This window comes from Triticum dicoccoides, chromosome 4B, assembly GCF_002162155.2.
Source record: "Triticum dicoccoides isolate Atlit2015 ecotype Zavitan chromosome 4B, WEW_v2.0, whole genome shotgun sequence".
NCBI classification, from domain to species: Eukaryota; Viridiplantae; Streptophyta; class Magnoliopsida; order Poales; family Poaceae; genus Triticum; species Triticum dicoccoides.
In genome coordinates this window covers 107,173,802-107,189,928 of record NC_041387.1, presented here as the reverse complement: position 1 = coordinate 107,189,928, position 16,127 = coordinate 107,173,802, and the positions used below count along the sequence as shown (strand labels likewise).

At 41.5% G+C, this 16,127-nt stretch overlaps 1 protein-coding gene across 1 annotated transcript; it reads left to right on the top strand.

Annotated features, from left to right (window-relative positions):
- The first annotated feature begins 6,675 nt into the window (after positions 1-6,675).
- LOC119295314 (TOM1-like protein 3) lies at positions 6,676-14,021 on the top strand. Its single transcript, XM_037573717.1, has 10 exons — positions 6,676-6,950; positions 7,079-7,239; positions 8,154-8,232; positions 8,540-8,638; positions 8,719-8,832; positions 9,342-9,511; positions 10,389-10,470; positions 12,373-12,458; positions 12,541-12,774; positions 12,914-14,021. The coding sequence occupies exons 2-10, from the start codon at positions 7,133-7,135 to the stop codon at positions 13,671-13,673; spliced, it is 1,731 nt and encodes a 576-aa protein (XP_037429614.1). The 5' UTR covers positions 6,676-6,950; positions 7,079-7,132; the 3' UTR covers positions 13,674-14,021.
- Positions 14,022-16,127: the final 2,106 nt, after the last annotated feature.

Genomic DNA, 16,127 nt, shown 5'->3' with positions numbered 1-16,127 from the left:
GGGGAAATACCGACGTAGTTCAAGCAAACATCAAAAGAAATTTTTGCGCCGTTGCCGGGGAAACAACATCAACATCCACCAGGTTCCTAATCACAAATCTCATCTCCTTGCAATTTTCATTATTTGTCATTTGCCTCTCGTTTTCCTCTCCCCCACTTCACAAAAATTTGCCATTTTGTTCGCCCCCTTTTTTCGTTCGTCGTTTTCTCGCCAGATCTGTTTTTGTGTGCGATCTTGTTTGCTATCTTTGCTTGTGTTGCCATGTGCCTTCTATATGCTTGCATCTTCGCTTGCTAAAATCTATTTATATGGATCCCCATCCACTTGCTAATATTTTTAAAAGATCCAATCATGATGAATCAATTGCTATTGAGTTGAGTGCACTAGATTATCTTTATGAAGTTTTGCTTGAGATTCGTGAATCTGCAAATTGTGACGAAGAAATTTATGAAGTGATTCATGATAGCTCCTTGAATGAAAAGCATGATCGCAATGGTTTTAACATAAACTCTACCAATGTCAATTGTGCCAATAATATGCAAAACCCCAAGCTTGGGGATGCTTGCTTTGTTATGTCCGCTACTTATTCAATGATCATGATTGGGGTGATGATGATTCTTATGATGTTGATAGTTTATTTAAGCCTCATGATGAATATGTTTGCAATAATATTGAATGTGGGTTCGGTAGAGTGTCAACTATAGGTAAAAATAATCCCACATATTTGGAGAATGTTCAATCTTATGAATTTTTTTGATAAAAGTGGGTTCAGAGAGGTCATGACTTTATTTGATGATAATCCCACTATATTGGAAGAGTGTCAACTTTGCATGCATGTGGATCATGAAGAGAAAATTTTCTATGATATATATATTATTGAATTTGATTATGATCTTACATGTAATTATTATGAGAGAGGAAAGTATGGTTGTAGAAATTTTCATGTTACTAAATTACCTCTCGTTATGTTGAGATTGCTATTATTTCTTTCTTCTTCCTTGCATATGCTAAATATTTCTTGTATTGATAATTTGTTTGCTTATAAAATTCCTATGCATAGGAAGTATGTTAGACTTAAATGTGTTTGTCACATGTTTTATGATGCTCTCTTTGTGTTTCAATTATTTTCTTTCACATGAGCATCGTTGAAATCTCAAAGCCAATCTTAAAGGCTATAAAAGAAAGAGCTTGTTGGGAGGCAACCCAATGAATATCTTTTTTGTCTTTTTGTTTTTGTTCTTGAGTGTTTGCACAATTATTCTACTGTTATGATTGTGTTTTTTGTGTTTTAAATTAGTGTTTGTGTCAAGCAAAGCCTTTGGGATGATTTGGGTGAGAGTTGATTTGATCTTGCTGAAAAACAGAAACTTTTGCGCTCACGAAAATAATTCCCATTTTTAATAGAAGAGTGCTTTCGAGTTGATTCTTTTTGCAGAAGATTAATAAACAAATTGCCAATGTTGTACTAATTTTTTAGAATTTTTGGAGTTACAGAACTATTCGAAGTTTCCAGATTGCTACAGACTGTTCTGTTTTTGACAGATTCTGTTCTCTTTGCGTTATGTGCTTGTTTTGATGATTCTATGGTTTTCTTTGAAAAGTTTTTGCCATTAAAAGGTTGGAATACAGTAGATATAATGCAAAAAATAAAATATGAATGGGTTTGCAATAATACTTATAGTAGTTGTTTGCTTTCTTATACTAACGGATCTCACAAAGGTTTTGTTGAGCTTTGTGTGATTGAAGTTTTCAAGTTTTGGGTGATATTACGATGGATGAAGGAATACGAATTAGCAAAAGGCTAAGCTTGGGGATGCTCGAGGCACCCCAAGATAATATTCAAGAAGTAGCAAGCAACTAAGCTTGGGGATGCCCCCGAGTGGCATCCCCTCTTTCTTCTGACAACCATCGATATTTTACTTGGAGCTATATTTTTTATTCATCACATATTATGAGTTTTGCTTGAAGCATCTTGTATGATATGAGTCTTTGCTTGTTTTGCTTTGTGTTTAAGGTCTTGGATCCTTGCTAGACACGCCTTTTTGAGAGAGCCAAAAATTATGCTATGCTTGCTCCTATGCTCCACTTAAATTTTTTAGAGACATGGAATTGCTCTCATGCTTCACTTAGATTTATTTGGGAGTTAGTAGAATTTTTGAGAAATTCTCTCTTGCTTCACTTAGATTATTTTGAGAGAAATAAATATTATGGTCATGTTCTTCATTTAAATTTTTTTGAGCTTATTAAAAGCAACATATGAAATTAGTTCCAAAGTGATAGATATCCAAGGAGGATATAATAAATACTTTCATGAAGATCATTGGACAAAATAAACTTGGTTCTTAGTAATGGTTTTGAGATATGACGATATGATATGTGAGTCATGTTGATGAGTAATTATGTTTTAGTAAGAATATTGGTGTTAAGGTTTGTGATTCCCTATGCAAGCACGAAAGTCAATGGTTATGCAATGAAAATTACATCCTACTTGTGGTGCATTATTTGGTGTTACTTATGCTTAATGCTCGCGTACGAGATTTTTCGTTTCTTGGTTGGACACTTCTCAATCTTTTTGCTAGCCTTCATTTTGCACTAGGTATGTTCACTACTTGTGCATCCAAAACCCTTTAAACCAGTTTTGCCATATGAGTCCACAATACCTACCTATATGTGGTATTTCCGTGCCGTTCTAAGCAAATTTTCATGTGCCATCTCCAATTTTCAAAATAAACTTCTCTTTTGTGTGCTCGTACCACTTGCGAGGCGGTGAGGGGTGGCCGATGATTTCCATGCTAGATGTGTTATTCTCACAATGAGTGTTTATTCACTTGTCATTGCACGAGAGTACAACAAAGGTATTAGGGATGCCCAATCCCAAAATGAAAAATAAATTTATTTTATGTTGTCAAATAATAAATTTCTTGGAAAGTGTTGGTATGGAAGGCACCCATGGATACAGTTAGCCATGGAAAGTGAAAGTATGGTGGAAAAAGGAATAAACTTTATTTTCTGTTTGGGAACCGCCTATGATATATCTAGCATGGAAGGTGTTGGGAACTCTAAGTCGTTTTTGTTGGTGGGAAAAGTATGCCTCCCAAAATGTTTTTATCTCTCAATTTTCGCTTTGAGCTCTGGCACCTCTACAAATCCCTACCCTTCGCGAAGGGCCTTTCTTTTACTTTATACATTTTTTATTTTTGAACTTCAGTTTCCATCTTCTCTTATAAAGCACCAACTAAGGGGCACTATGATCGTATTTGAGCATTGGGTATAGCTAGCATTCGAGTGTGTTTCATGAATGGATCAATAACTGAGCATAATGGATAACTTACTTTAGCGTGAATATTTTGAAAGACATGGTTGCTTGTTGATATGCTTGAGTATTAAAGTCTTCATGTCAAAACTAGACTATTGCTTTGAACCATATAAAAGTCCAAATGTCCATGCTACAAAGAAAAGAATATGTGATGAACATGTTAGGCAGCATTCCACATCAAAAATTCTATTTTTATCATTTGCCTACTCGAGGACGAGCAGGAATTAAGCTTGGGAATGCTGATACGTCTCCAACATATCTATAAGTTTTGATTGTTCCATGTTGTTAAATTATCGTTCTTGGATGTTTTACAATCATTTTATAATCATTTTTCGGTACTAACCTATTGACATAGTGCCCAATGTCAGTTGCTGTTTTCTGCTTGTTTTTTACATCGTAGAAAATCAATACCAAACAGAGTCCAAACGCAGCGAAACTTTTCGTGGTTTTTTTCTGGACCAGAAGACACAAGTTGGGCCGAAGAAGTACCATAGGGGTGCTCCAAGGGGATCACAAACCACCAGGGCACGCCTGGGGACCCAGGCGCACCCAGGTGGGTTGTGCCCACCTCGGTGGCCTCCCGCACCGCCTCTTTGCTCCATAAACACCCAAATATTCCAGAAACCCTAGGAGAGTCGACGAAAATCAATTCCAGCCACCGTAAGTTCCAAAAACACCAGATCCAATCTAGACACCATCACAAAGGGGTTCATAATGTCCACTGGTGCCTCTCCGATGATGCGTGAGTAGTTCTTTGTAGAGCTACGAGTTCGTAGTTAGTAGCTAGATGTCTTCCTCTCTCTCTCTCTCTCTTGATTCTCAATACAATGGTCTCTTGGAGATCCATATGATGTAAGTCTTTTTGTGGTGTGTTTGTTGGGATCCAATGAACTTTGAGTTTATGATCAGATCTATGTTTTTATCCATGAAAGTTATTTGAGTCTTCTTTGATCTCTTATATGCATTATTGCTTATAGCCTCATATTTATTCTCTGATATTTGGGTTTTGTTTGCCAACTTGATCTATTTATCTTGAAATGGGAAGAGGTGCTCTGTCATGGGTTCGATCTTACGGTGCTTGATCCCAGTGACAGAAGGGGAACCGACACGTATGTATCGTTGCTATTAAGGATAACAAGATGGGGCCTATTTCTACATAAATAGATCTTGTCTACATCATGTCATCGTTCTTATTGCATTACTCCATTTTCCATGAACTTAATACACTAGATGCATGCTGGATAGCGGTCGATGTGTGGAGTAATAGTAGTAGATGCAGGCAAGAGTCGGTCTACTAATCTTGGACGTGATGCCTATATAATGATCATTGCCTGGATATCGTCATGACTATTTGAAGTTCTATCAATTGCCCAACAGTAATTTGTTATTCCACCATTTGCTATTCTTCTCGAGAGAAGCCACTAGTGAAACCTACGGCCCCGGGTCTCTTCTTTAATATATTTGCCTTCACGATCTATTTTATTTTCTTTTATTTTTAGTTCTGTTAAACCAAAAATGGAAAAATCCTTTGCTGCACTTTATTTTATACGCGTTCCATTTATCCAATCTATTACAACTTTATCGCGTCTCCGTGCCAATTTCTGGCGCCGTTGCCCGAAAGGGATTGACAACCCCTTTAACACGTCAGGTTGCAAGTATTTGTTATTTGTGTGCAGGGGCTGTTTACGTTGTATTGCGTGGTTCTCCTACTGGTTCGATAATATTGGTCTCATCACTGAGGGAAATACCTACCGTTGTTGTGTTGCATCATCCCTTCCTCTTTGGGGAAATACCGACGTAGTTCAAGCAAACATCACTGTCGTCTCATTTTCCTAAGTAGGACACAAACCCTAACAAAACACAAAGGAACAACTGAAAACAGAGCCCTCCCCCCGGCAAGGGCCGAGATCTGCCACACCGCCATGGCCCTAAGGCCACCGAAGATGAGGCAGACCGGCGGCGCCGCCAGCGGGAGGCAGGAGAACCCTAAAATGTAGTTTTTCCCCTAAATGATAAGTGCCACACGTGTGGCATGAAGTAACACCGCCCTCACGTTTTTTACAACTAAAATTGCCATAAAAAAATACACCCCCCCAAACTGAAACTTGTCATCCAAACAGAAAGTTGACATGCTTCACAACTAAAATTGCCATTCCCGGATAACTAAAGTTGCCATAAAAAAGGACGGAATTGTTTCGTGCCACACGTGTGGCACTTATCAACGTCCTTTTTTTGGTGTTCTTTATACTACTTTGTCGGTTGATGAATTGGTGAGAAGTTTTCTCGCAGAAAAGAATATCATTGACAACGTCCTACTGCAATATATAACTAGTCTCCTTCCTTTGTCCCTCTTCCAAGAAAAGGCGGTTAGGGTTTCTGCCTCTCGTCGGCGGCGCTGTCGATCTCCCACGTCTCATGTGGCCTTAGGGCCATGGGTGCGCGGTGGATGCTGGTCCTTGCCGGCGAGAGGGCTTCATTTTTAGGTGCTTCTTCAAGTTTTGTTAGGGTTTGTGTCCTGCTCAAGAAGACAAGACGACAACGACTTTTTGAAGATGGAATAAGGTTCTCCCCACCTAGCCCCCGTCCCAATGGTGTCTAGCATCGTCGGAGGGCGTGTGGAGGTGTGTCTCCGGCGGATCTCGTGGGATTTGGTCGGTGGTTGTCTTTGGTGGATCCGCTCGGATCCGGTTTTTGTTCGTCTTTGTTCATGTGTCTTCAGGTTGGATCCTCCCGATCTAAAATTCTCTTCATCGACGACGATTGTTATTCTGAGGCGTTGGTCCAATGAGACCTTAGCACTACGACTTCCCGACTGTCTACTACAAAAAGTTGTGCCCGGCTCCGGCGAGGGAGGGGTGATGACGGCGACGCACATTCGGCTCGCTTCAGTGCTTGTAGTCGTCGCTAGGTGGTCTACGAATCTAGATGTAAATTTTATTATTTCTGGTATTCGTTGTACTGCAATGATTGAAGATTGAAGATGAATAGATCGACAGTTTTCCAAGAAAAATAAATAATATCATTGACATACATACCCCAAACCAAATATGAGAGTTGCTTACTACCTAAGCATCCATACAAAAACAGAAACCTTGCATCACATGGCTCTTTGCAACAACATCCCATGTGGACAGCTGAACTACGATCTGACCCCCAATTCGCACGACAACCTTAAAATAACCACCCAAAGCAATTTTGACCCCGCTCCAAGCAACAACAAAGCCAAAACAAACTGAAACCCTTCACCATCCAGATTCCAGAGCTACAAACCACCGGATAAAGCCAAGATTTTTCAACCCCCAAAACACGAAAGAAATAATAAAAACACAAAACGCTAGTCTAGTCTAGAATTGCAGGCCCTCACATTCACGCCGGAAAAAGTCCACCGTCCGCCCGCGTTTTCCCTTCTCCCCCACCTCCCCAACCCCAACCCAGTCTAACCAGTCTTTCTTTCCCACCAAGAACACCTCCAATCCCACACCAGTCCGCTCCAAATCTGATCCGCCCCCACCATTCCCACGAACCAACTCCCCGTTCCCCTCGTCTTGGCACGAGGCGCGTCGGCCCCATCGCCCCGGATCGGAGGAGAGGCGGCTCCGGTGCTGCCTGGCGCCGACCCCCCCGCTCAGATTCGGTAAAATTCTCGGGCTCTCTGGGTTTGGGGTCAGGAGCTAGGTCGAGGGGAGGGATCGAGTCGGGGTTGGGTTTTCGGGGCCTGGTGGATCTTGGCGCTGATTGATCAGGGGATTTCGTCTGGTGCAGGATTAGGGTTTTTGGACGTGGTCGTCGTCTTGGGTTTGCGCCGCTGGTTTGAAAATGTCGGCGGCCGTGTCTTGCGCAGAGAGGGCGACGAGCGACATGCTGATCGGCCCCGACTGGGCCGTCAACATCGAGCTCTGCGACATCATCAACATGGATCCCGGGTATGAACAGACTGCCCCTCTGTGTTTACCTTCATCACGAACATGATTTGTTTGGATTAATCTTATGAAATATTGCTAATCTGCTAGTTCTTTCTAGCAGAGAGATTAAGTATGGTTCTGATGCTGTTTTTTTTAATTGATGGCGTTATTTGTTGCATTCCATCCTGTGCGACTTCTGTTAATAGAAAAACATCGTGTAACCATGTGTTCTCTACTATATGTTATTTACAAAATTGTTGCTGCGGTGTATCTGCAGCTCGTCTAGATTTCTAGCCTCTTTTTTTGTAATTTATTAGGAATCTGGAATATTAGGTTTGTATGGTTGTTAGCATGGACGGTAAGGTGTTTTGTTAATTGATGAATAGTTTGTTGATAATTAGCTGTGCCAGTCACCAGTCTCAGAGAATAAGTTGTGATGGACCAGTGGTATCTGTTGTTAACCTGTGGTTTTGATGTCCCATGATATTTCGCGATGAAGCATTTACAATGAGTACTCAAAGTCACATGGAATAAAACCTGTTTGTTACTCATCCCTATCCTGGGGGTGAGTTGTAACTTCCGGAGTTTATGGATAGCAGGAATTACCTAAGGCTCTCAAGAAGGTCAATATGCCTATAAAGGGTGATTTCAAACTTGTGACCATTAATATTATAATTGAGATTTGTGTACTTATTGTGAATAATGGAAGCCACTCTGCTCTGTATTAATGATTAGTACTTTATAATCCGGTTCATGGTGTGAGTGCTGCATATTGCTTAGTTTAGTATATTGGATTGGATTGCTGTCATTGTTGTTTAGTCTTATATAGTGTTATGAATGCGGTAATTTTTGGCAGTGCTCTCAAATTTAACTTGCTATCTTCACGTGTTTTACACAAAGCATATTGATAAATGTTCACTGGACCTGAAATGCAGACAAGCAAAGGATGCACTTAAGCTCCTAAAGAAGCGCCTTGGGAATAAGAATTCGAAAGTGCAAATTCTGGCCCTTTATGTGAGTACTACGAAATTCCTTGTATATTTAACTATTGGGAGTTGTGACTTGGTACAACATCTTCTAAATTTTGTTAAATGTGCCTGGTGTTGTTGGAATACACAAGTTCTACATACGTTCAGTTGCTAATAATGCATACATTTTCAAAAAGTGCATCTATCTGTTTGTCACTTAGTTTAAATATGTTGTCTCGTCTAAGTTTTATGTTTCCACGTGCATCCATTTGTTTTGATAAGCAGTGTATACATTTTTTCTTACGTGCATATCTAGTTTGTTCGCTGATTTAATTATCTTGCCTCTTTTTCAGGTGTTAGAGACTCTAAGCAAAAATTGCGGGGATATTGTTTACCAACAGATCATTGAGCGTGATATACTAAGTGAAATGGTTAAGATAGTAAAGAAAAAGGTGGCGATACTAATTCAATGGTTAACTATTGTTTCCTGGATTCAAGTCCCTCCGTTTTGATTCTATATTTATCTTTACAGCCAGACTTAAACGTCCGGGAGAAAATATTGAGTCTGATTGACACATGGCAAGTGGCTTTTGGAGGTCCTTCCGGGAGATATCCTCAGTACCACACTGCGTACCAAGAACTCAGGGTACCTTCCACTTATGACTTCTTTATTGTTATCTACTTCCTCTGTTCCTAAATACTCCCTCCGTCCCAAAAATTCTTGTCTTAGATTTGTCCAAATATGGATGTGTCTGGTCATGTTTTAGTGTTAGATACATCCTTATCTAGACAAATGTTAGACAAGAATTTTGGGACGGAGGGAGTATAAGTCTTTTAAGAGATTCCACTATAGACTACATACGGAGCAAAATGAGTGAACCTATACTCTAAAAGACATCTATATACATCTGAATGTAGTCTCTATAGTGGAATGTGTAAAAGACTTACATTTAGGAATGGAGGGAGTATGTTGTACAATTATATAATTCTCAGCTTTTTGCTTAATAACTATTTTTTCCCAATGACTTTGCTCTGCTCCATTTCATATTTTTACTGAATACTTAGTAGAAGTAGATATACAATAATGTGCTGAGTTACTAAGCAATTCCTTCAGTACAAACCATGATCAGGATGCCTTTCCTTTTCTTTCTGCAGGCAGCTGGTGTCGATTTTCCGCCTCGCGAGGAGAATACAGTTCCACTGTTTACACCTCCTCAGACTCAACCTTTGAGGCAGCCACATCTATATCCTCCAGGTCAAAGCTATGAAGATGTAGCTATACAAGCTTCTCTCCAATCTAGTACCCCTGCTGCACCTCCCCTGAGGTATTTATTTATTTGCATGCATATTTGATTTATGATTTGGTTCCTTTTGTTGGTTCACTTATTAGTGTTGCATGCAGTACGAGCATCACTCATCTTCTCTTATCCCATTTGTGTTTGCCTTTTGTCTTGTGTGCCTTGTTTTGTTTGTTTTGCTTCCCTCGGTTGCACCCCCTCCTTTCTAGTGACTGCAAACTTGTTTGTGATTAGCTTGATGTCTCGTTTATGTGAGTTCGTATGCGCTGATAAAACGACAATTACAGAGTAGTCCGTATTTTGATTATTTTCATTGAAACAAGCATAGCAAAAAGGGTTGCAAAACATGCACACATAACATCAAACCAATAGGATCGATCAAACACACTACACCTCTCATATCCACATTATATAACTTGGATATTTCTTAGCAGTTGGCGCATATTGTTCTCGTACCTGGACCTCCACTCTTTATGGTTGGCACTATCCTCATTGGTTCTCACATTTAACTCAAAAACATACAAGCTAGTAGCAATGAAGCATTGCACTGGCTACTAATTTGTTTCTGGCTCCCTGTGCAACAAGGCTCATATCCATGCAACTAGGGTCATTTTAAGTTTAAAAAGCTTTGGTAATTGCATAGGTATTTCTGGCGACAAAAGACAAGGCTTTATAGTTTATAGTTTACGGCACACACAAGATATTATTTACTCCCTCTGTATCAAAATATAAGACTTTTTTGACAGTCTTATATTTTGATACGGAGGAGTACTTTTGAAGGTCTTATTTTCATAATCATATCAAACAGTGATTGTATTCTTGCAATTGTGTTTATCTTTTCATCCCTGCAGAACTTTTTTAGTTTTGATCTACCCTCATTTTTCTTGTCCAATGTGAATTACAGTCTAAGTGAGATCCAGAGTGCTCGAGGAATTGTGGATGTGCTGGATGAGATGTTAAATGCACTTGACCACAGGCACCCCGAGGTGACCTTCACAAAAGCATTGTGTTTGTGTTTTAGTGTATTATAATCGCAGGATCTTGCTTTTTCTTTCTGTTTTGCATTCATTGGTTTATTTTATTATGATTGGTATCTCTTCCAGACTTACATTTTTCTTGGTTCAGTAAAAAAATTAGGCATAAAAATATTATTTATTTATTGTTTCACATCTTAATACTATATTCGAGAGATATGATTTACTATTTGTTGTTTTACATATTAATACTACATTCGAGAGATAGTAAATCCACATATAGTGCGTCGAGCTGTTTCAGGATGCATTCTCATTTATTTCAGTCTTCTGACTGTGCCATGGTTAATCAGGCCTCTTCGTCTATAATGGATAATAAAATACTCCCTCTGTCCCATATTAGTTGTCACCCAAACAGATGTATCTAGCACTGAAATACATCTAGTCATCTAGATACATCCATTTCAGCGACAATTAATATGGGACGGAGGGAGTACTTGTTTACTCAACTTCCAACTCATGTGGCATGTCTGGAGTACATTCCACCCATTTAAAGCTTATTCATGCTGTTCAAACTTTATTGGCCTGTAACATAAATACCCTTGATTGTATGATGGAAGCCTTGGTTGCTAACTCAGTCGTTTCCTGCAAGTTTAGATGATTGTAAGCATTCCATTTTGACCCAAATGAAACATTCTTAGCATCATACCATCTCCAAGATACATGAATGCTTAAATACTCCCTCCGTCCGGGTTTATTGGAGCTCCTTTATTTTGGGCCAAAGTTTAACCATAAATTTGACCAATAGAACGTAAACTGTATGTCACAAAAATTATATCGTGGAAAAACCTCTTTCAAATACAAATCCAACAATACACTTTTTGTAGCATATACTTTATATTTTGATACTCAAATAGATGGTCGAAGTTGAACCCAAAATATAAGGGGGCCCAATAAACCCGGATGGAGGGAATAGAAATTAATAGCCGTACTCTTTTCTTTAACTTGAATGTAGATTTCAGGAGAACCGAGCAGTCACCAGTTAAAGAGGGCACATGAGCGTTAATTCACCTACCAGGATTTGGTAGGGCATCTACAAATAAACATTTAAAGCTTATCTAGACGCTTAAACAGAAAAAAAAGGGCAGCCCGGTGCATGTAGCTCCCGCTTGCACAGGGTCCGGGGAAGGGTCCGATCACTTTGGGTCTATAGTACGCAGCCTTTCCCTACATTTCTGTAAGAGGCTGTTTCCAGGACTTGAACCCAGCTTTACCACTGCGCCAAGGCTCCCCTTCAAAAAAAACACCCAGAAAAATTAAAAAGCGCTAAGTGCCGTCTATTCCAATGCAAGGTGCTAACTAGCGATGCTAAACATCCGGACTGGAAACAGCGCCTTGTCTCGGCTCGTGAAGGAAAAGGGCCTAGTGCCTGGCTCCTTGTTTTGCGTCGAGGAAGCGGTCGATGCCAGGATTAATCCACGTAACCGCTCATTGCCTGGGAAATAAATCCTGGCTCCCGCCTGTTAGCGCCCGCATTGAAGATGCCCTTCGTGGAGTTATTACGTGAATGTAATGGTGCCTACCTTATAAAGTGTTACAAAGTTTGATGATGGAAAGGAGAACGATACCGACATAATAGTCTTCTGGAAATCGAATTATTCTATTTACACTATGCTGGCCTGAATCGCTTGTACTTGATGTTTTGGCCTTGTTTTTAAGACAATGAACTGATATTCTTAGAAAAGTAGAACTTATATCGATGTATGCCCTTTTGCTTCTCTGTTTAGTGTATTCATGAGATACATGAAGTGATATTCAGGAGAACTGATGTTTTGACGTTTTGGCTATTGATGTATGTCATTCATGTGCCAGTGCTGTTTACTGTAAATATCGATTTGATTGTGCTTCATGTTATAGGGTGTGAGGGAGGAGGTCATTGTTGACCTTGTTGGGCAGTGTCGTTCTTATCATGCTCGTGTGATGGATCTTGTTAGCGATACTGGGTATGCATTTTTTCACTCTGCCTTTTTGTTTCTGTGCATTTTACATTGTCATGTGACAGGACTTCTGGTATTCCCTCTGCAGTGATGAGAGCCTTCTGTTTCAGGCTCTAGGACTAAATGATGAGTTGCAGCGTGTTCTTCAGCGTCATGATGACATAGCAAAAGGAGTCTCTCCAAATATACCAGTGCCTGTTGCTGGTAACATAAACCAAGGGACAGCCCCTCCTCGGCCTGCTGGGGCTTCATTTGCCCCCCTTCTTAATGTACACCATGAGGACGATGAACCAGAAGATGAGTTCTCCGTGCTTTCCCGCAGGTAAGCTGTATTCTTTTCCATTATATTTTTATTATTATCTTTTCATCCATGTTAGTGTTCCATGCTTTGGATAGTTTCTGCGGCATCAAAACTAGTATTAGCACTTTCTCAAATTGCGTTCCTGATGACTAAATTATAGGTCTGCAAGGGATGGCGCAGCAGCACAGGGCAACATGTCTTCTGTTCCAAGAAATGAAAGGCCATACCCAAGCCCACTTCTTCCTCCACCACCATCGACAAAAAGGCCTGTTTACACAGAGGCAAGCAGTGTCGACTATCTAAGTGGGGAATCGTATAAGTCTGAAAAAGTACCAGATGATTTTGTCAACCCAATGGCCCCAGCCAATATGTCTGCACCATCTCATTCAAAAACAGAAACAGATCAAGTGCCAAATTATGATAGCAGATCAGAAAATGTGCCTGATGACTTCATAAACCCAACTGCAGCACCCAGTTTCTCCATGCCTTCTCGTCCTACGAGTGAGCCGTCTGTGAATAAGCTTGAGAGCCTTCCTGATGATGACTTTATAAACCCCACTGCCCTTCCTGGTTTCTCTTCGTCTTCAACTAGTGAAGATCTTCCAAAAGCTCCATGGGAAGCTCAAGCTCCAGTTTCCCTACCGCCTCCTCCTGCAAGGTATGGCCAAAGACAGCAGTTCTTTGAGCAACAACATGGCTTTCCTGGTGAGAACAATGAAGGTGGCTACGATGAGATGCTGACGCGGACAGAAAGCCTTTCTCTTAATCAAAGGAACACTGAGAATGGGAAGAGCGCATCAGTGTCGACAGCATCCCGCCAGCCCAAACCTGAGGATGCCCTTTTCAAGGATCTTGTTGATTTTGCCAAGAAGAATCCATCTTCTCCATCTAAACCAGCCAACAGCCGCAGGACTCGCTGAGTGATGAGTGTTTCAGTCATGTAACACACATAATTGAGTTGCCAAGCTGCTGGTTTTGCTACAGGTTGGCGAATTAGATATGCCATCAAATAAGAGGGTTCGGTCGGTCTGTTCTTTATTGCCTCGGGAATTATTTGGTTTGCGCATTGGACAATTAGAATCACAGGTGTCAGATACGTAATCATGATACTGAGTGTGGTGTGTAGCGAGTTGCATTTCTCACCTTTTTCTTGTGTGGTATTGGTTATCGATTCTGGCTTTATTTTACTTAGCTGTATATATTTCTCCATTTGACAGCAGTATTCTTCTATTCATAGTTGAGTTTACAATTTGATCTTGTAAGACTTACTCCCTCGTGTACCAATATCTTAAGACGTTTTTGTAGTTCACTTTGAGCTGCAAAAACGTCTTATATTTTGATCCGGAGTAGTTTCTTTTCAACGTGGAGAAATTATGGACGCCCCAGTTTGTTCTTCTACTAAGCAGTTAGCTTGAGAATTCAAGTAGTTAGCTCTTTTTATCTCGAAAAAGGGGAAAAGAATTCAAGCTCTAGCTAAGTTCTGATACCGTTGGCAGAATGCATGGAAACCCATTGCCAATGGTTAACATTGAACTGTACTGTCGGCTTGCACGCATGCAAGAAGAGCGTCCCAGCCGTTCACACTCGCTCGAACTGTACTGTCGGCTTGCACGCATGCAAGAAGAGTGTCCCAGCCGTTCACACTCGCTCGAGGGACATGGACAGTTGCCAGAGTTTTCCTTGAAATATTGGTGCCTGTTTTTTTTTTCTATGAATTGTAAAAGCTGGCAGCTAACCTGCTACCTTCTTTTGTCCCGTCCCGTGCTAGTTGCACATGCATCCACGATCCATGGGCGCTTTGGTTACCTGCACTGTTTTTTTGGCACTTTACATACTTGTCGTTAAAGTCAACATCTGCATATGTTGATTGATTACCTGCATCCCTTATAGCCTGAATGTGCTAAATAAAAGGCATGTTATTTGGTTGCGGATTAGTTTGAGGGGAAACACAAGTCCGGTTGTTTGGTTACATCCAGGATAGTTGTGTAGTAACCTCCTCTTCGATGTGATGAGGTTACCAAAAGCACACATGAACTACTAACAACTAAATTAGTAGCAATAGAACAATCTTGGGCACAAACATAAGTCTTAACCACGCAGAAGAAGTTTTAAACCAACATAGTACGACAAGTTCCTAAACGAAATTCAAGTCTTAAAGCAAGAACTAACAAGGAACGGCCAACAGGAGCTCTGGCAGTCGCGGTGAAGGCATTGCCGTGCTCCTTGCACTTGGTGACCACCTCCACGCCCTCGTTGTTGAAGACGATCACCTTCATGGTGTCGGGGGACAGCAGCTTGAACGTCAGCATGTACCCGATCATGATGTGGTTAACGGCGGCGGAGGTGGCCCAACCCTGATCAAGGGTGACCCTATCGTTAATCACCCTCACCGTCACCCTCCATGCGCAGCCGGTGTTCGTCTCGAGCTTGAACTCTGTAGGGATGGCGGGGAAGTGCTTCCTGAAGTCCAGAGGCAATGGCAAACTCTCCAGCTTCAGAGCAAGGATAACCTTGCAGAAGTGGTTTGGTCCTGCCTCCTGATGAAAGTTGCCATAGCTCCTTCGCTTGGGGCTTGGGTGATCCTGCACTGGCACTTCGACCAATGGAGGCACAACCTCCTTGCCCTTCTTCGTTGATGGCATCACCTCCTTGCCCTTGTCCATCTGCATTATGAACATCACACAGTTCAAAGTTCAGCATTCGTTCATATCGGCCTAACGCGCCTATATTAACCCACCCCACTAACCCAACACCGCACTAAAACCCCATATGTTTCACCACATTCCCCTCGGCATGAACTCCAACTCCAACCCCAACCCTTTCCCCTGGGGCATTGGATGGAGGGCCTTCTTCCTTGGGTGCTCGCTCGGTGACCGCAAGAAGTTTGAGCACACCATGGAAGCGTGCTCAAACTTTAGCAGCATAGACGACATGCACAAGGAGGCCGATGCTGTGATGAAGAAGGCTACACCGGATGAGCTGAAGACACTGGTTCCGGACCCAACCAAGTTCGCGATGTTAGTGGACATCCTGCGCTGGGCCATAAATCATGCAGACTCCGACGACGCTTGACAGCGGGCAAAATGGGCCAAGTACATTCAGTACAAGGCGCTTGACGACTAGCGTGCGGCGGCGTACTAGAGTAGCACGTTCGGGTCGCCGGAGGCCGACAACGACGAGGTGCAGATGGTGTCCAGGGCGCTAGCGGCAGGCGAGCGTGCAAGACCCATCGTTCTTGACGAAAACGATGAGGAAGAAAAGAATATGACTACGCCCTCCCCCGCCACTCGACGCGACTCCAGGGTCGCCGCGGCTAGACAAGAAAGTTTGTACCCCAATCCCCACCCCCGATGTAGTCGAACAATAACCTATAA

What these genes read in the sequence shown, in the direction of transcription:
- LOC119295314 (XM_037573717.1), top strand. Translation starts at nt 7,133, where the DNA reads ATGTCGGCGGCCGTGTCTTGCGCAGAGAGGGCGACGAGCGACATGCTG. An exon ending in TGCAAATTCTGGCCCTTTAT is followed by an intron (nt 8,233 to 8,539) that starts GTGAGTACTACG and finishes CCTCTTTTTCAG; the next exon opens with GTGTTAGAGACTCTAAGCAA. An exon ending in TTAAGATAGTAAAGAAAAAG is followed by an intron (nt 8,639 to 8,718) that starts GTGGCGATACTA and finishes TTATCTTTACAG; the next exon opens with CCAGACTTAAACGTCCGGGA.